Source organism: Leptodactylus fuscus, chromosome 4 (genome assembly GCF_031893055.1).
Source record: "Leptodactylus fuscus isolate aLepFus1 chromosome 4, aLepFus1.hap2, whole genome shotgun sequence".
Lineage (NCBI taxonomy): Eukaryota > Metazoa > Chordata > Amphibia > Anura > Leptodactylidae > Leptodactylus > Leptodactylus fuscus.
The window spans coordinates 215,373,654-215,394,378 of NC_134268.1; the positions used below are offsets into that span (position 1 = coordinate 215,373,654).

General features: G+C 40.5%; 1 protein-coding gene across 2 annotated transcripts in view; it reads right to left on the reverse strand.

Annotated features, from left to right (window-relative positions):
• Window positions 1-10,435: 10,435 nt before the first annotated feature.
• ICA1 (islet cell autoantigen 1) overlaps window positions 10,436-20,725 on the reverse strand; it is a 44,047-nt gene continuing 33,757 nt past the window's right edge. For both annotated transcript variants that reach the window (XM_075271794.1, XM_075271793.1), the window contains 8 exons: window positions 20,147-20,245; window positions 15,808-15,899; window positions 15,548-15,600; window positions 15,269-15,304; window positions 15,120-15,179; window positions 12,451-12,723; window positions 11,892-12,002; window positions 10,436-11,621 (listed from right to left, as the gene is read on the reverse strand). In XM_075271794.1, coding sequence (XP_075127895.1) covers window positions 11,500-11,621; window positions 11,892-12,002; window positions 12,451-12,723; window positions 15,120-15,179; window positions 15,269-15,304; window positions 15,548-15,600; window positions 15,808-15,899; window positions 20,147-20,245 — 846 coding nt within the window. In that variant the 3' untranslated portion in view covers window positions 10,436-11,499. The remainder of the gene's footprint in view (window positions 11,622-11,891; window positions 12,003-12,450; window positions 12,724-15,119; window positions 15,180-15,268; window positions 15,305-15,547; window positions 15,601-15,807; window positions 15,900-20,146; window positions 20,246-20,725) is intronic.

Consider the following 20,725-nt stretch of genomic DNA (forward strand, 5'->3'; position numbering starts at 1 on the left):
ACCAACTCGGAAAACCAATATGGTGTATTAAATCTTTCTTCAACCAATCTTTCACAAGCTGAACTAGAATTACTGGATCGTGGACTAAATTTTGTTCCTACGAGACAATTTAATATGTTTCAAACAGTGATGGACATTAACAAGTTTGTTAGAACTTTGACAATAAAAAAACATTTTTTTGAGGAGAATGACAAACAGACACTGACTACTAGTACTTCTGAAAACATCATTTGGAATAGAAAATCTTTACCATTAAACGCAACTTTAAAAGAGCATGTAGCGGCACAATGTTTAGTAGATCTGGATTATGAAAATGATAAGACAATAAAAAGTATTGAAAATGTCAAAGTGGATAGAAAAAATCCAGATTTCTATCCTACAAAAACTAGAAATCCTTGCTTCCACCTTTTTCAACAAAAGGTGGAAGAAGAATTAGTTGAGCTGGAAAGTAAACTCAAAAGCAATAGAGGTAGAAAAAACAATAACCTTACAAGAAAAGAGAGAGAAGCCATTAAAAAACTAAAAAAAACTAATAATCTCATTATTAAGAGGGCCGATAAGGGGGGGATGACAATTGTTATGGACTATAAAGACTATGTAGAAGGCTGTCATACTATTCTGGAAGATGAAAAAACATATTTAAAATTAAAAGAGGATCCAACTGCAGCCTATAAAAAGGGTCTTGAAATCCTCATTAAAGAAGGGGAAGCTTTAGGAATTTTTAATAAAGCAGAGAGTGATTACTTACTTAACCCTACACCTACTATACCAACTATATATGGTCTTCCTAAAGTCCATAAAAATGTCAAACCTGTCCCGTTGCGTCCTATAACATCTGGACGTAACTCCCTTAATGAGCGACCCGGAGCATGGTTGGATAAGATACTCCAGCCCTTAGTTTACCGCACCATGGGTCACATTAAAGATAGCCGTGAAATATTAAAAATTTTTGATAAATTTGATTGGGATAAAAACAAATCGTGGCTTGCATGTGACGTCAGCTCTCTTTATCCTAGTATCCCCCACGGGGATGCCCTCGATGCTCTGGCCTACCAACTTTATAAGTATAGTCTATACACCCCAGCGATGTGTGAGTATATTCTTTCAGTTACTTCTTTTTTACTTACACATAACTATTTTGTTTTTTTGAACACTTTTTATTTGCAGATCAAGGGGGCTCCTATGGGAGCCCCCTTCTCACCTTCACTTGCAAATTTATTTTTATCATTTTGGGAAGAAAAATTTATTTTTTCACCTATTAATCCGTTTATTGATTCGGTTTTCTGGTATGGGCGCTACATCGACGACCTACTAATAGTGTGGGTCGGAGATGTGGCGCCCATACCAGATTTTATTTCTTTTCTGAATAAAAATGAATATGGTCTCAGTTTTACACATCAACATAGTTTTTCATCAATTAATTTTTTAGATGTCACGTTGCTGGGGTGTGTAGACACAGGAAAAGTAATTACAAAGCTGTATCGGAAACCTACAGCAGGAAATACAATTTTGAAGGCTGATAGTTGCCACCCTACAGCCACGATAAGAGGGATCCCCGTGGGGGAACTAATTCGAGCAAAACGTGCGTGTAACAGGGAGGGTGACTATGTACATGAGAGCCAAGAGGTTATTAACAGGCTCCAAAAAAGAGGTTACTCTAAAAAAATATTAAATCAAGCATTAAACAAAGTAGAACTAAGAGAGAGGGAAAAACTTTTTGAGGAAAAAGTAAAAACTAACCATGATTTAGATGAAGCAACAGTGTTTTCAACCAATTATAGTCCACAATTTAATTCTATAAAAAAAATTATTAAAAATAATTTATCTATTTTGGAGCTTGATGACACGGTAAAAAGAATTCTTGAAAAAGGACTTCAGTTCATTCCCAAAAAGGGAGTTTCATTGGGAAATGATTTATCCCCCAGTTTTTTAAAACCTCTTGATACTAGTTCTATAGGGGAAAAAAAGGGGTCGTTTAGGTGTGGCAGACCTAAATGTAAAAGCTGTCCTTTTACGGCTGATACGGAAGAACTAAGTAGTTTTAAAACTAATTTCAAAGTAAAATTCAACTCTAATATTAACTGTACTTCTAAATATACAGTATATTGTATCAAATGCTCAGCCTGCAAATTCGACTATGTAGGCAGCACTACTAGACCATTAAAGGTCAGAATAGCCGAAAATATCAGGGACAGTAAGAAGTTAGAAATGGAGGGAATTTCAGGAGCATCAAAACATTTTTCTAGTATACATGGGGGTAATGTTGATAACTTTACCTTTTGGGGAATCGAGATGGTTAATGATAATATCAGAGGAGGTAATAGGAAAAAAATGCTGCTTAAAAAAGAGGCATTATGGATCCTCCGCTTTGGCTGTCGACAACCAGATGGAATGAATGCTAAGTCTGACTTAGCATTCATATTTTGATAAATCTCTACTCTGTTTGTAGTATATAATATGATAGTACAATATTGCAACATATGTATTCTCATGTGTGGTAAAAACTTTCTCTTAGATTTGAATTTAGGTCTCATCGGTCTTCTTAGGTTGAAGAGAATATAAATACACATCTCTTTCTCTTCTCTCCCTTTGTCAGGGACAAACTATCCCTTTAATATGAAACATATATTCCCCCCAGTAGAGTTTGTTATGTTATCTTGGAGTCTGGTTAAATCTCGATATCCATTTAAAACTTTACATACATATATAGTATTTGAGGATGTCTCTACCATTCTCTATGTTAGTGAGATGTGGGACTTTGGACTCTGCAAGTTAATCACCTTGGGAGTTATAATAGAGAATGTAATATTGCACATTTACGCATGGAGAAGAAAAAAAGTTTGCGATAATCTGCTTATCAATGAATGGAGTTCTGATAGTAATTGTTTGATTGATAGATACCTTGAGCAGTTTATAACTTCACTTTATAACTTCACTTTGGAATATTCTTCATATACAATTAGCAATTCTTTCCATTTTATGTAGTGTCTGACTAAGAAGGGTTTGAAAAACAAATGAACCTAGGTCAAGTTGACCAGCTGGTACTAATGAGAAAAGACAGACCCACCCTTTGTCAGGTTTTCTACAGTGTATATAAAGTTTTTCACTGCTAGCAAAGTTTAGGCTAGTTTCACTATGATTAAGGAACGCTTTGGACGTTCCGAAACGCGTCAGTTTCATAGCGATTTTTAAATTCACTATGTCCAGTGTCTATTTTGTCTTCACTATGTGTTGTCTATGAATGTGTGCTTCAGCCTAAGGTGGCGAACTGATTTTTTAAGAAGATGAAATAAAGACGTTGTTTTAAAAGCTCCGAGTTGCGGACCCTTACATCAAAGCTGCGGTTTTGGAAAAACTATTTTGTAGTTATATTCTTGTACATAGGAGTAGTATTATAGTAGTTATATTCTTGTACATAGGAGTAGTATTATAGTAGTTATATTCTTGTACATAGGAGTAGTATTATAGTAGTTATATTCTTGTACATAGGAGTAGTATTATAGTAGTTATATTCTTGTACATAGGAGGTGGTATTATTGTAGTTATATTCTTGTACATAGGAGGTGGTATTATTGTAGTTATATTCTTGTACATAGGAGTAGTATTATAGTAGTTATATTCTTGTACATAGGAGGTGGTATTATTGTAGTTATATTCTTGTACATAGGAGCAGTATTATAGTAGTTATATTCTTGTACATAGGAGGTGGTATTATAGTAGTTATATTCTTGTACATAGGAGGTGGTATTATTGTAGTTATATTCTTGTACATAGGAGTAGTATTATAGTAGTTATATTCTTGTACATAGGAGTAGTATTATAGTAGTTATATTCTTGTACATAGGAGTAGTATTATAGTAGTTATATTCTTGTACATAGGAGTAGTATTATAGTAGTTATATTCTTGTACATAGGAGTAGTATTATAGTAGTTATATTCTTGTACATAGGAGTAGTATTATAGTAGTTATATTCTTGTACATAGGAGCAGTGTTATAGTAGTTATATTCTTGTACATAGGAGCAGTGTTATAGTAGTTATATTCTTGTACATAGGAGGTAGTATTATAGTAGTTATATTCTTGTACATAGGAGTAGTATTATAGTAGTTATACTCTTGTACATAGGAGTAGTATTATAGTAGTTATATTCTTGTACATAGGAGTAGTATTATAGTAGTTATATTCTTGTACATAGGAGGTAGTATTATAGTAGTTATATTCTTGTACATAGGAGCAGTGTTATAGTAGTTATATTCTTGTACATAGGAGTAGTATTATAGTAGTTATATTCTTGTACATAGGAGTAGTATTATAGTAGTTATACTCTTGTACATAGGAGTAGTATTATAGTAGTTATATTCTTGTACATAGGAGGTAGTATTATAGTAGTTATATTCTTGTACATAGGAGTAGTATTATAGTAGTTATATTCTTGTACATAGGAGCAGTATTATAGTAGTTATATTCTTGTACATAGGAGCAGTATTATAGTAGTTATATTCTTGTACATAGGAGTAGTATTATAGTAGTTATATTCTTGTACATAGGAGGTAGTATTATAGTAGTTATATTCTTGTACATAGGAGGTAGTATTATAGTAGTTATATTCTTGTACATAGGAGTAGTATTATAGTAGTTATATTCTTGTACATAGGAGTAGTATTATAGTAGTTATATTCTTGTACATAGGAGGTAGTATTATAGTAGTTATATTCTTGTACATAGGAGCAGTATTATAGAAGTTATATTCTTGTACATAGGAGCAGTATTACAGTAGTTATATTCTTGGACATAGGAGTAGTATTATAGTAGTTATATTCTTGTACTTGGGGGCTGTATTATAATAGTTATATTCTTGTATATAGGAGTAGTATTATAGTAGTTATATTCTTGTCCTTGGGGGGCAGTATTATTATGTACTCTTGTACATCGGTACATATGACCACCTATTAGGTATAGGTGCTCTAACTATGATTTTTACCAATAGAACCTGATGGATTTCCAGGCAGCTGAATGTGAATAGCTGATCATTTTCCAGTCCATACACACTGATCTGTACGGGGGTGTAGAAGGTGAGGCGTCTATTTCTGGATCCACGCTGTAGCAGATTGGTTCCAGACATGATGTAAACAGGACAATGTGCAGCAGCAGCTTCTGGGGTGAGGTTGATGTTGATGTATTTGGCGTTTTCCTGGCGTTCGTACAGTTATTATGTTCTGTATAATGAGCGCAGGTTAAATATTTAATGTTCTCTTTTCACTGAACATTTTCTGCTGGGTGAACAGATAACACCATAAATGATCTCTCTGCTGGTGGAAATAGTGCAGGAGCTGAGACATCTAGCATGATAACTCTAGAATGTGACAGAGGGGCCTTTGAGACCCCTGAGGTTGCCTTAGCAGCCCTTTCACTAACTTGGCCCCTTTCTTCTAGGAGTTTGCTCATATGACCACGTTTTTCCAATAAGAGCGCCAGATCTGTCTTATTCTGCAGCTCACTCCCATTTACTGTAATTGAGCTGATCTGCAATTTCAGACACAACCACAAGGTACAAGGGGCGCTGCGTCTGGAGAGAGCAGTCATGCTGTTGTACATTTGCTGTGCTAGTTTGTGGCAGCGTACTACAGCTGGTGAATTTACCTTATTCTCAGTCAGGGGCATTACTAAAAGATCCAGAGCACAAGACCCAATGTATAAGTACCAAATTCTCACCTCCCAAAGACGACAGCACTGATAAGATGTCCGCCATACGTTTTTGTTTTTTTTTTGCACATCCAGTAATTCACAAATGTCTTCTAGGATTGTCGTCATTCTCTTCTTCTTCTCCTCCATTCGGCCCAGACCATTGTGATCCCTTCCTCTATCTCTACCACAAAGACTCCTGAGATTCCTTATGTCTCCGACGTCTCGTCTATCCCTCTGCCCCCCCAATACTGCAATGAGGGAATAATAGGTTTATATAGATAGTCCCTCCCCCCAATCCTATAGCCCTACATATCACACAGCTCAGCTTCTCTCCCTATATCATATAACCCTATATATCACAGAGCCCAGCTTCTCTCCTCTATCCTATAACCCTATATATCACAGAGCTCAGCTTCTCTCCTCTATCCTATAACCCTATATATCACAGAGCTCAGCTTCTCTCCTCTATCATATAACCCTATATATCACACAACTCAGCTTCTCTCCTCTATCATATAACCTATATATCACAGAGCTCAGCTTCTCTCCTCTATCATATAACCCTATATATCACAGAGCTCAGCTTCTCTCCTCTATCCTATAACCCTATATATCACACAACTCAGCTTCTCTCCTCTATCATATAACCCTATATATCACACAGCTCAGCTTCTCTCCCTATATCCTATAACCCTATATATCACAGAGCTCAGCTTCTCTCCTCTATCCTATAATCCTATATATCACACAACTCAGCTTCTCTCCTCTATCATATAACCCTATATATCACACAGCTCAGCTTCTCTCCCTATATCCTATAACCCTATATATCACAGAGCTCAGCTTCTCTCCTCTATCCTATAACCCTATATATCACACAGCTCAGCTTCTCTCCTCTATCCTATAACCCTATATATCACAGAGCTCAGCTTCTCTCCTCTATCCTATAAATCACAGAGCTCAGCTTCTCTCCTCCATCATATAACCCTATATATCACAGAGCTCAGCTTCTCTCCTCTATCATATAACCCTATATATCACACAACTCAGCTTCTCTCCTCTATCATATATCCCTATATATCACAGAGCTCAGCTTCTCTCCTCTATCCTATATCCCTATATATCACAGAGCTCAGCTTCTCTCCTCTATCCTATAACCCTATATATCACAGAGCTCAGCTTCTCTCCTCTATCCTATAACCCTATATATCACACAGCTCAGCTTCTCTCCTCTATCCTATAACCCTATATATCACACAACTCAGCTTCTCTCCTCTATCATATATCCCTATATATCACAGAGCTCAGCTTCTCTCCTCTATCCTATAACCCTATATATCACAGAGCTCAGCTTCTCTCCTCTATCCTATAACCCTATATATCACACAGCTCAGCTTCTCTCCTCTATCCTATAACCCTATATATCACACAGCTCAGCTTCTCTCCTCTATCCTATAACCCTATATATCACAGAGCTCAGCTTCTCTCCTCTATCCTATAACCCTATATATCACAGAGCTCAGCTTCTCTCCTCTATCATATAACCCTATATATCACACAACTCAGCTTCTCTCCTCTATCATATATCCCTATATATCACAGAGCTCAGCTTCTCTCCTCTATCCTATAACCCTATATATCACAGAGCTCAGCTTCTCTCCTCTATCCTATAACCCTATATATCACAGAGCTCAGCTTCTCTCCTCTATCCTATAACCCTATATATCACAGAGCTCAGCTTCTCTCCTCTATCATATAACCCTATATATCACACAACTCAGCTTCTCTCCTCTATCATATATCCCTATATATCACAGAGCTCAGCTTCTCTCCTCTATCCTATAACCCTATATATCACAGAGCTCAGCTTCTCTCCTCTATCCTATAACCCTATATATCACAGAGCTCAGCTTCTCTCCTCTATCCTATAACCCTATATATCACACAACTCAGCTTCTCTCCTCTATCATATATCCCTATATATCACAGAGCTCAGCTTCTCTCCTCTATCCTATAACCCTATATATCACAGAGCTCAGCTTCTCTCCTCTATCCTATAACCCTATATATCACACAGCTCAGCTTCTCTCCTCTATCATATAACCCTATATATCACAGAGCTCAGCTTCTCTCCTCTATCCTATAACCCTATATATCACAGAGCTCAGCTTCTCTCCTCTATCATATAACCCTATATATCACACAGCTCAGCTTCTCTCCTCTATCATATAACCCTATATATCACAGAGTTCAGCTTCTCTCCCTATATCATATAACCCTATATATCACAGAGCTCAGCTTCTCTCCTCTATCATATAACTCTATATATCACACAGCTCAGCTTCTCTCCTCTATCATATAACCCTATATATCACAGAGCTCAGCTTCTCTCCTCTATCCTATAACCCTATATATCACACAGCTCAGCTTCTCTCCTCTATCATATAACCCTATATATCACAGAGCTCAGCTTCTCTCCTCTATCCTATAACCCTATATATCACAGAGCTCAGCTTCTCTCCTCTATCATATAACCCTATATATCACACAGCTCAGCTTCTCTCCTCTATCATATAACTCTATATATCACAGAGCTCAGCTTCTCTCTGCTATCCTATAACCCTATATATCACAGAGCCCAGCTTCTCTCCTCTATCGTATAACCCTATATATCACAGAGCTGAGCCTCTCTCCTCTATCCTATAACCCTATATATCACAGAGCTCAGCTTCTCTCCTCCATCATATAATCTATATATCACAGAGCTCAGCTTCTCTCCTCTATCATATAAACCTATATATCACAGATCTCAGCTTCTCTCCTCTATCCTAATACCCTATATATCACAGAGCTTAGCTTCTCTCCTCTATCCTATAACCCTATATATCACAGAGCTCAGCTTCTCTCCTCTATCCTATAACCCTATATATATCACAGGCCTCAGCTTCTCTCCTCTATCCTATAACCCTATATATCACAGAGCTCAGCTTCTCTCCTCTATCATATAACCCTATATATCACACAACTCAGCTTCTCTCCTCTATCATATAACCCTATATATCACACAACTCAGCTTCTCTCCTCTATCATATAACCCTATATATCACACAACTCAGCTTCTCTCCTCTATCATATATCCCTATATATCACAGAGCTCAGCTTCTCTCCTCTATCCTATAACCCTATATATCACAGAGCTCAGCTTCTCTCCTCTATCCTATAACCCTATATATCACAGAGCTCAGCTTCTCTCCTCCATCATATAACCCTATATATCACAGAGCTCAGCTTCTCTCCTCTATCATATAACCCTATATATCACACAACTCAGCTTCTCTCCTCTATCATATAACCCTATATATCACACAGCTCAGCTTCTCTCCCTATATCATATAACCCTATATATCACAGAGCTCAGCTTCTCTCCGCTATCCTATAACCCTATATATCACAGAGCCCAGCTTCTCTCCTCTATCCTATAACCCTATATATCACAGAGCTCAGCTTCTCTCCTCTATCCTATAACCCTATATATCACACAGCTCAGCTTCTCTCCTCTATCCTATAACCCTATATATCACAGAGCTCAGCTTCTCTCCTCTATCCTATAACCCTATATATCACACAGCTCAGCTTCTCTCCTCTATCCTATAACCCTATATATCACACAGCTCAGCTTCTCTCCTCTATCATATAACCCTATATATCACACAGCTCAGCTTCTCTCCTCTATCCTATAACCCTATATATCACACAGCTCAGCTTCTCCTCTATCCTATAACCCTATATATCACACAGCTCAGCTTCTCTCCTCTATCATATAACCCTATATATCACACAGCTCAGCTTCTCTCCTCTATCATATAACCCTATATATCACACAGCTCAGCTTCTCTCCTCTATCCTATAACCCTATATATCACACAGCTCAGCTTCTCTCCTCTATCCTATAACCCTATATATCACACAGCTCAGCTTCTCTCCTCTATCCTATAAATCACAGAGCTCAGCTTCTCTCCTCTATCATATAACACTATATATCACAGAGCTCAGCTTCTCTCCTCTATCATATAACCCTATATATCACACAACTCAGCTTCTCTCCTCCATCATATAATCTATATATCACAGAGCTCAGCTTCTCTCCTCTATCATATAAACCTATATATCACAGATCTCAGCTTCTCTCCTCTATCATATAACCCTATATATCACAGAGCTTAGCTTCTCTCCCCTATCCTATAACCCTATATATCACAGAGCTCAGCTTCTCTCCTCTATTCTATAACCCTATATATCACAGAGCTCAGCTTCTCTCCTCTATCCTATAACCCTATATATCACACAGCTCAGCTTCTCTCCTCTATCATATAACCCTATATATCACAGAGCTCAGCTTCTCTCCTCTATCATATAACCCTATATATCACAGAGCTCAGCTTCTCTCCTCTATCCTATAACCCTATATATCACACAGCTCAGCTTCTCTCCTCTATCATATAACCCTATATATCACAGAGCTCAGCTTCTCTCCTCTATCCTATAACCCTATATATCACAGAGCTCAGCTTCTCTCCTCTATCCTATAACCCTATATATCACACAGCTCAGCTTCTCTCCTCTATCATATAACCCTATATATCACAGAGCTCAGCTTCTCTCCTCTCCTCTATCACATCCTGTTCTCTGATAGGTCAGTAGAAGTCACCTGACTGTAGATAAAATAAGGACACCACACCTCCTTTGGCAGAAAAAAAAAACCCAGAGGCTTTATTTGCTGATGTTGCAGACATGCTCAGTGTGAACAAGGTTAATACTTCATCCTGCAAAGTGACAGATCTCAAGAAAATGGAACAAAGAAAATAAATCCAGAAGAAAAGTGACCTGCAGCATCCAGAGGAAATGTGAGCCCGAAGTCACCCTGCGCCCCCCATGTAGTGTGCGGGGCCGCCGTATACCCAGTCCTTCCAGTGTATATATAGGATATGAGAGCGGCGTATACGGAGCTTTACCTCCAGAGTGAATCCAAGTATTTGAGTCGCCCTCTATAGTTATACTATATTGTCCATAGTCACATCTGTATCTGGGAAAGCTGGGTGAGGGCTAATATGGCAGCCTTTGTGCAACAACACTCAGCTTTCCCAGACTAACCAGGCTGCTGTCACCCTCACGATCCTACTGCCTCATAACTAATCAGCCTTGCCATTCAGTACTCTGAGAAAGCAGGGTGACGAGATTAGAGCTATCATGCTGAACATAATGGTTGTCCCCTAAATTTTCATGTGCTAATATTTCCCGATTACCAAGACAGATTTGTTATTTAGTAGACCAGTAAAGATGGCCGACACTGATAGTGACACTGCTGGTTGAGAGTGGCTGCTCAGTACTGTAGAAAAGCTGGGTGACAACCTCGACCACACCTGCAATGGTGACTACACAGCTTTCCTGGCACCTGATAAACCTGACAACTCTAGGATTGCTCTTTATATATGTTCCCCTCCACATATCTGAAAGCAGTGCATGCTGGGTAGGCGAGGCTTCCTGAATTTTACTCCCGATTACACCGAGCTGACCAATCCCATTCATCTACATGAAGATCCCGTATCCGAGCGAGAGGTGGAAACGCAGTAACGATATGGCCGATAGAAAAATAGGTGCCTTGCCCTTTAAGAGTCTGTTGGCGAGTCCAGCAAGTGTTTTGGCAAACCAGGTGAGGACGGGAGACGCGGCCGACCTCCTTCACTACAGCGTGGGGCGCAGAAGACGTGTGCGGCGCCCCCTCCTCGGCACCATGGATCGTGACCTGGAGTCATCTTAGGCATTAAGAAGTTCATGTTCCTTATCGGTTTTGCCCACGGCGTCGGGGTTGGATAAAGGATCGAGGTCGGCGAAAAGGTTGTACCAGGTGGAGAGATCTTTTGTGCTTTTTGAGGCATCTGGGAAAATAGGAAATAAAAAAATCTGATAAAGTAAAATATCCAAAGCTAAGAGGAGATGGGGCATCGGGTAACACAGCCCTGGTGGAGGACAATGGGGCGCCAGCGAGAGGCAAGCATACCGCTACCCCCAACTTCTCCAATTCTTGGACAACCCCTTTAATAACAGGTCATCTCTGCTCTGACCCACCAGTGCTGGACACATACTGTATAGCGGCTTATATATATGACATGGGGGGGCCACAGAATGGCCGCCGGCAGTGATCTTACCTTTCACTGGGGTCCTGGTAATATTCTGATTGAGGTTAGTGGGTGGGGTTGGGAGACAGGGTGGCGGTGATGAGGATGATGATGATGAGGCCCCGATGTTAGCTGACCAGTCTGAAACACAGGGACATACAAATGACAAATCATGGATGACCTCATGTTCATGGACTTGGCATAGGGCAAGGTTCGCTACTGGGATCAGAATACGGAGAATTTGCTACAACTGTATCCAATCCAGACCCCCTCAGTGATGTAACTGACCTATACAGATACATTGTATCACACTGGAGATGTAGATCACACAGGACAGTCTAGATTGGATACAACTAGAGCAAACTCAGCTGTGATGTGTAAGGTCTGTGCTGGACATATAAAGAATGTTCCTATTCACTGACAGCAAGCAGAGATCCTACAATATTACTAAGTTGTAAGAGGTTAATTAATAAGAGTTTAGTTAACATGGCCCATTTCATCCTTGCACCGTCTCAGATGCCGTATCTATAAATTCAGACACAAGGAAAGAACGAGACAAAGATGAAATGATTGAGCGATCGGGACAAACCGTGTAGTGAGGCCTGAAAACCGCCAAATTCTTGGTCCAATAATTGTGAAGGAAGGAAACCGGACGTAGATTCAGCTTTGTGTTCTGGTCCTGGAGATGCTGGACTTAAAGGCTGGGCATTGAAGAGGGGCTCCCCGAACACGGCCGTCCACTCACTGCCGAGGTCCCCGGCATCCAAGGAAGATGCACTTAAGATCTCATTCAGCAGCTGCATCTCGTCCTTCTCCAGAGTATCCGCCTCAATGGGATCTGCAAGAGGGTCCTGGGATGTGGCTGATAACAGAAAACAATGAAATTATAAGAAGACCCATCCTGTATCAGTACTAGCGGATGTACCAGAGATAACTCCTATAATACCGCCCCTGAATACAAAAATATAACTACTATAATACTACTCCTATGTACAAGAATATAACTACTATAATACTGCTCCTATGTACAAGAATATAACTACTATAATACTATCTCCTATGTACAAGAATATAACTACTATAATACTGCTCCTATGTACAAGAATATAACTACTATAATACTACTCCTATGTACAAGAATATAACTACTATAATACTACTCCTATGTACAAAAATATAACTACTATAATACTACCTCCTATGTACAAGAATATAACTACTATAATACTACTCCTATGTACAAGAATATAACTACTATAATACTATCTCCTATGTACAAGAATATAACTACTATAATACTACTACTATGTACAAGAATATAACTACTATAATACTACTCCTATGTACAAGAATATAACTACTATAATACTGCTCTTATGTACAAGAATATAACTACTATAATACTACTCCTATGTACAAGAATATAACTACTATAATACTGCCCCCTATGTACAAGAATATAACTACTATAATACTGCTCCTATGTACAAGAATATAACTACTATAACACTGCTCCTATGTACAAGAATATAACTACTATAATACTGCTCCTATGTACAAGAATATAACTACTATAATACTACTCCTATGTACAAGAATATAACTACTATAATACTGCTCCTATGTACAAGAATATAACTACTATAATACTACTCCTATGTACAAGAATATAACTACTATAATACTGCTCCTATGTACAAGAATATAACTACTATAATACTACTCCTATGTACAAGAATATAACTACTATAATACTGCTCCTATGTACACGAATATAACTACTATAATACTGCTGCTATGTACAAGAATATAACTACTATAATACTATCTCCTATGTACGAGAATATAACTACTATAATACTACTCCTATGTACAAGAATATAACTACTATAATACTACCTCCTATGTACAAGAATATAACTACTATAATACTGCTCCTATGTACAAGAATATAACTACTATAATACTACTCCTATGTACAAGAATATAACTACTATAATACCACCTCCTATGTACAAGAATATAACTACTATAATACTGCTCCTATGTACAAGAATATAACTACTATAATACTGCTCCTATGTACAAGAATATAACTACTATAATACCACCTCCTATGTACAAGAATATAACTACTATAATACTACCTCCTATGTACAAGAATATAACTACTATAATACTACCTCCTATGTACAAGAATATAACTACTATAATACTACCTCCTATGTACAAGAATATAACTACTATAATACTGCTCCTATGTACAAGAATATAACTACTATAATACTGCTCCTATGTACAAGAATATAACTACTATAATACTACTCCTATATACAAGAATATAACTACTATAATACTGCTCTTATGTACAAGAATATAACTACTATAATACTGCTCCTATGTACAAGAATATAACTACTATAATACCACCTCCTATGTACAAGAATATAACTACTATAATACTGCTCCTATGTACAAGAATATAACTACTATAATACTACTCCTATATACAAGAATATAACTACTATAATACTGCTCTTATGTACAAGAATATAACTACTATAATACTGCTCCTATGTACAAGAATATAACTACTATAATACTACTCCTATATACAAGAATATAACTACTATAATACTGCTCTTATGTACAAGAATATAACTACTATAATACTGCTCCTATGTACAAGAATATAACTACTATAATACTACCTCCTATGTACAAGAATATAACTACTATAATACTGCTCCTATGTACAAGAATATAACTACTATAATACCACCTCCTATGTACAAGAATATAACTACTATAATACTGCTCCTATGTACAAGAATATAACTACTATAATACTACCTCCTATGTACAAGAATATAACTACTATAATACCACCTCCTATGTACAAGAATATAACTACTATAATACTGCTCCTATGTACAAGAATATAACTACTATAATACTGCTCCTATGTACAAGAATATAACTACTATAATACTGCTCCTATGTACAAGAATATAACTACTATAATACTGTTCCTATGTACAAGAATATAACTACTATAATACTACCTCCTATGTACAAGAATTTAACTACTATAATACTGCTCCTATGTACAAGAATATAACTACTATAATACTACTCCTATGTACAAGAATATAACTACTATAATACTGCCCCCTATGTACAAGAATATAACTACTATAATACTGCCTCCTATGTACTAGAATATAACTATTCGGATACAATTGTATAGCCCCTTACCACTTTCTTCAAAGATAAATTTCTCCTCTGGTTTCAGATCTAACAAATCATCCAATGAACCTGAAAAAAAAAAAGAAGACCGCCATCAGGAGTCTGTAACAATGCCGACCCTGCATACATACATATATGTGGCCACTTCCCCTTCTTACCATCAAACATGGGGTTGTTTCCCTTATCCAGTTCGGCTTCAAACAGGACATGAAAGAAAAAAAAAAAAGAATCATCCATACACGGCACACAACATTCCCTTCTGTACAGAGCCTTTAACCCCTGCAGTACCATTGTTAGGGCGCCTCTAGTGGCCAGGGAAGAGTCTGCGTTTGTTTTCTGTATCTCATTTCCGCTATATCCAGGTCTTCACTGCGGTTCAGGTCACAGGGCCACATGTGCAGCTTCTGGGTCACGTAGTGGCGGGTTTATTGTCTTACCTGATGACACGGACTCGGTCTCATTCTGCTGCTGTTCGTCCAGGGAGATCAGTCTGTTTGGGAAAGAGGAGAAGGTTTTTGGTTTCAATAACACTGGTGTAGTCAGGGTAGTCCTGTCGTCCCGATCTTGTGACATGGCCACGCGTCTACGCTCCGGTCAAGATCTGTCAGTAGTGCAGCCTCAGGCTTTCAGATCTGTAGCGTGAAGTCGCTATATCTTGGCCTAGCAGTCAGACATTTTTATTGTTCCGGCTACTTACTGGTCGATGTCCTGCGTCTCAGGAGGGGCCTCCTTGGATTTGGTTTTCTTCTTGGACTGATGGCACAGTTTATCTACCGGGTCTTGTAAACTCTGGAGAGAAATGTAAAAAAAAATAAAATAAAGTTAAGGGGCATTAAGGAATTAAAGGGGTTTTCCAGGACCTTAGGATAGGCCATCAATGTTGGATCGGTGGGGTCTGACACTTGGTACCCCCACTGATCAGCTGGTTGAAGTAGGTGAGCGCTCCAGCCTCTTCACCAAATACCAAGCACAGCGCCATACATTGTATAGTGGTTGTGCTTGGTATTGCGGCTCAGCCCCATTCACTTCAATGAGAGTGAGCAGCTGCTGCACCATGTGACCGATGAACATGACATCATCAGCAAAGTGAAGAGGCCACATTGTTCGTGGCAGCTGATCGGCGGAGGTCTAGGGTATTGCAGTTCAGCCCCATTCACTTCAATGAGAGTGAGCAGCTGCTGTACCATGTGACTGATGAACATGACATCAGCAAAGGGAAGAGGCCACATTATTCATGACAGCTGATCAGCGGAGGTCCAGGGCTTCACAACCCCCACAGATCAAATACAATATACAAGTCCAAGAAATCCCCTTTAATGGTGCAATTTTACCCTATTGAAGCCAATGGGGCCAAAAACTGTATAATGTTTCCTACTCGCTGCTAGGAATAGTGCAGGAATCTGCATGTGTGCACAGAGCCTAAGGACTGTCCACAGCTGGGGACGTGCACAGGGACGCCACCATTAGCCAGGACCCCCACCGATCAGGCATATCGCCTGTAATCAGCACTGACATTTATAGAAACCTCCACGTGATGACTTCATCTGATCCTACAAAGCTCCCCTGCTGGTACTTGTAGTTCCACACAGGCAGGCGGCCTAATCTGCTGCTGTACAATCTGCTGAAGTGCCCACGGAACGCCCACACGAGTGTAGGAATGATTCGGATGGGGAAATCCTGGTTCTGAGGGCGCGAGTGTGACAAATCCAAAGTCAACCGGAGAGAACGGAAAAACGGGGAGCGGAAGATTATTACAATCTAGGTGGGTGTCCGCACCCTCGGAGAACGGGTCTCATAGACACACAAGTAGGATGGTGAATGCAGCTCTGGAAGGGACTGGAGTATAAGACACAAATTAACTTTGCAAACCCATGTGAAGAGCCGCTCAGAGTAACAGTAACGGGGTCCGCTGCAATGTCAAGTGATCTCCTATGCAGAGGGTAACAAGAAGAGGCCCTGTGTTCCCCACATGAATGAAGCCATGGTAGCTAGGGGGGTATCTTGACATTACCATAATACCACTATAGCCAGTGATGCCCAAGGGGTCCAAAAGGACCACTGCAAAGACCCATGTGAGAAGACACCATCATAAAGGGAGAGTAGAGATTTTTGACAACATGTCAAGAGTGTGCAGAGCGAGTCCCAGCAACACACGAGTGTGCAGAGCGAGTCCCTGCAACACACGAGTGTGCAGAGCGAGTCCCTGCAACACACGAGTGTGTAGAGCGAGTCCCTGCAACACACGAGTGTGCAGAGCGAGTCCCTGCAACACACGAGTGTGCAGAGCGAGTCCCTGCAACACACGAGTGTGCAGAGCGTGTCCCTGCAGCACACGAGTGTGCAGAGCGAGTCCCTGCAACACACGAGTGTGGAGAGCGAGTCCCTGCAACACACGAGTGTGCATAGCGCGTCCCTGCAACACACGAGTGTGCAGAGCGCGTCCCTGCAACACACGAGTGTGCAGAGCGAGTCCCTGCAACACACGAGTGTGCAGAGCGAGTCCCTGCAACACACGAGTGTGCAGAGCGAGTCCCTGCAACACACGAGTGTGCAGAGCGAGTCCCTGCAACACACGAGTGTGCAGAGCGAGTCCCTGCAACACACGAGTGTGCAGAGCGAGTCCCTGCAACACACGAGTGTGCAGAGCGTGTCCCTGCAACACACGAGTGTGCAGAGCGAGTCCCTGCAACACACGAGTGTGCAGAGCGAGTCCCTGCAACACACGAGTGTGCAGAGCGCGTCCCTGCAACACACGAGTGTGCAGAGCGAGTCCCTGCAACACACGAGTGTGCAGAGCGAGTCCCTGCAACACACGAGTGTGCAGAGCGAGTCCCTGCAACACACGAGTGTGCAGAGCGAGTCCCTGCAACACACGAGTGTGCAGAGCGAGTCCCTGCAACACACGAGTGTGCAGAGCGAGTCCCTGCAACACACGAGTGTGCAGAGCGAGTCCCTGCAACACACGAGTGTGCAGAGCGAGTCCCTGCAACACACGAGTGTGCAGAGCGTGTCCCTGCAACACACGAGTGTGCAGAGCGAGTCCCTGCAACACACGAGTGTGCAGAGCGAGTCCCTGCAACACACGAGTGTGCAGAGCGCGTCCCTGCAACACACGAATGTGCAGAGCGCGTCCCTGCAACACACGAGTGTGCAGAGCGCGTCCCTGCAACACACGAGTGTGCAGAGCGAGTCCCTGCAACACACGAGTGTGCAGAGCGAGTCCCTGCAACGCACGAGTGTGCAGAGCGAGTCCCTGCAACGCACGAGTGTGCAGAGCGAGTCCCTGCAACGCACGAGTGTGCAGAGCGCGTCCCTGCAACGCACGAATGTGCAGAGCGAGTCCCTGCAACGCACGAGCGTGCAGAGCGAGTCCCTGCAACGCACGAGTGTGCAGAGCACGTCCCTGCAACACACGAGTGTGCAGAGCGAGTCCCTGAAACAGAATGGCTATAATTTAACCCCTTAATACTCATGCTGTTTTAGACCACAAGATTATGAGAACGTTGATCAGCCTTTCCCTAGTCTGCGGGAGCCGTTCTATTCACCTCTATGGGAATGCCAGGGACAATCATGGCTGTAGTCAGGTTCTCTGCAGGACCCTGCTCTCGGGGGAGCATTATACTGCACTGTGGGGGTGACATTGAGGAGCGTCATACTGTGTGTGAGGGGGGAGCACACGCGGGGAATATCATACTGCATTATGGGAGTGACACTGGGGAGCGACATGTGGGGAGTACCATTGGAGAGCATTATACTGTGTGGAGAGAATTATACGGTGTGGGGAGCACTGTACCGTGTGGGGAGCATTGTACCGTGTGGGGAGCATTGTACCGTGTGGGGAGCATTGTACCGTGTGGGGAGCATTATACTGTGCGGGGAGCATTATACTGTGTGTGGGGAGCATTATACTGTGTGGGGAGAATTATACTGTGTGGGGAGCATTACACTGTGTGGGGAGCATTACACTGTGTGGGGAGTATTATACTGTGTGGGGAGCATTATACTGTGTGGGGAGCATTACACTGTGTGGGGAGCATTACACTGTGTGGGGAGTATTATACTGTGTGGGGAGCATTACACTGTATGTGTCACTGGGGAGCAATATATGACATAGATGACTATATAGTGATTAAAAATTTCCGGGCATTTGTTTTTAGCCTTTAGCACTGCAGGGTCATATCACTGGATCGCTGTGACCCCATGAGATCGCCGTTGACGCTACGGGATACACAGTGCAATACGAGAAGAAGGGACACGAGCGATGTTCTACCTACAGAAGCTTATTGACGACTGCTGCAACATGGTCATTAAGGGGTTAAATGAAATGTAAAGCTGTGCATACGGCCGGCACTTCCCCAGTCTGTGTATTCTCCCTCGCTGCCAAATAAAGGACAAAGCCACCTGCTCACGGAGAAGGCTGCAGAGACATCGCGCTCTGGTTTTCCGCAAGCGGCTGGGAAAGGAACCTGTTTGTCACATTGTGCTCAGTCGTGACTACAAAAATAACAGTCAAGAAAACAAGGATCGGGCCTGGAAGCTGTCACAATAGTAAACAAGATGTCTCCCCCCTGCGCCTCTCGTAGGACGCCTACGCGGCTGGTAATTAATGGCGCTGGAAGGCGACGATCACATTTCGGAGGAGGATTTAGTCACACGTTTTATTAATGAACATATTTTAGTAACTGAACAAAATGTCTTAGAAAACAGGAGTCATCGCTGCGATAGCACCAACAACAGGGCCAAATACTCCAAAAACATGGCGGAACCGGGAAACTATAGATACAAAATAACCATAAAGGCAATGTGGGAATAACCTGATAACTGTGGTTACCATACTACTAAGTCAGGGATAAATAATACTGCTCCTATGTATACCAATAATTGTATAATATAATAATTAAAATAATACAACTTGACTCCACAGCCTTGATTACAATATTCCCAAAACAAGAGGGAGTGTCCCATTTTACTGTTAAACTTTCCTCTCTACCATATGTGCTAATACAGAGGAGTCTGAGAATAAACAGAGGGCTCACCTTTAGTGTAGTGAATTCATATGGCTGGTAGCCCTTGAAGCTTTCATGGATGGCAGCCATTGTGTGAGAGGTTTTTTCCCAAAAGTGAAGTAGTGTTGTCTGTAACAGAAAGAGGATATAGATTAATATACTATGTACAAGAATATAACTACTATAATACTACCTACTATGTACAAGAATATAACTACTATAATACTACCTCCTATGTACAAGAATATAACCACTATAATACTACCTCCTATGTATAAGAATATAACTACTATAATACTACCTCCTATGTACAAGAATATAACTACTATAATACTACTCCTATGTACAAGAATATAACTACTATAATACTACCTCCTATGTACAAGAATATAACTACTATAATACTACTCCTATGTACATGAATATAACTACTATAATACTGCTCCTATGTACAAGAATATAACTACTATAATACTACTACTATGTACAAGAATATAACTACTATAATACTACCTCCTATGTACAAGAATATATTTACTATAATACCACTCCTATGTACAAGAATATAACTACTATAATACTGCCCCCTATGTATAAGAATATAACTAC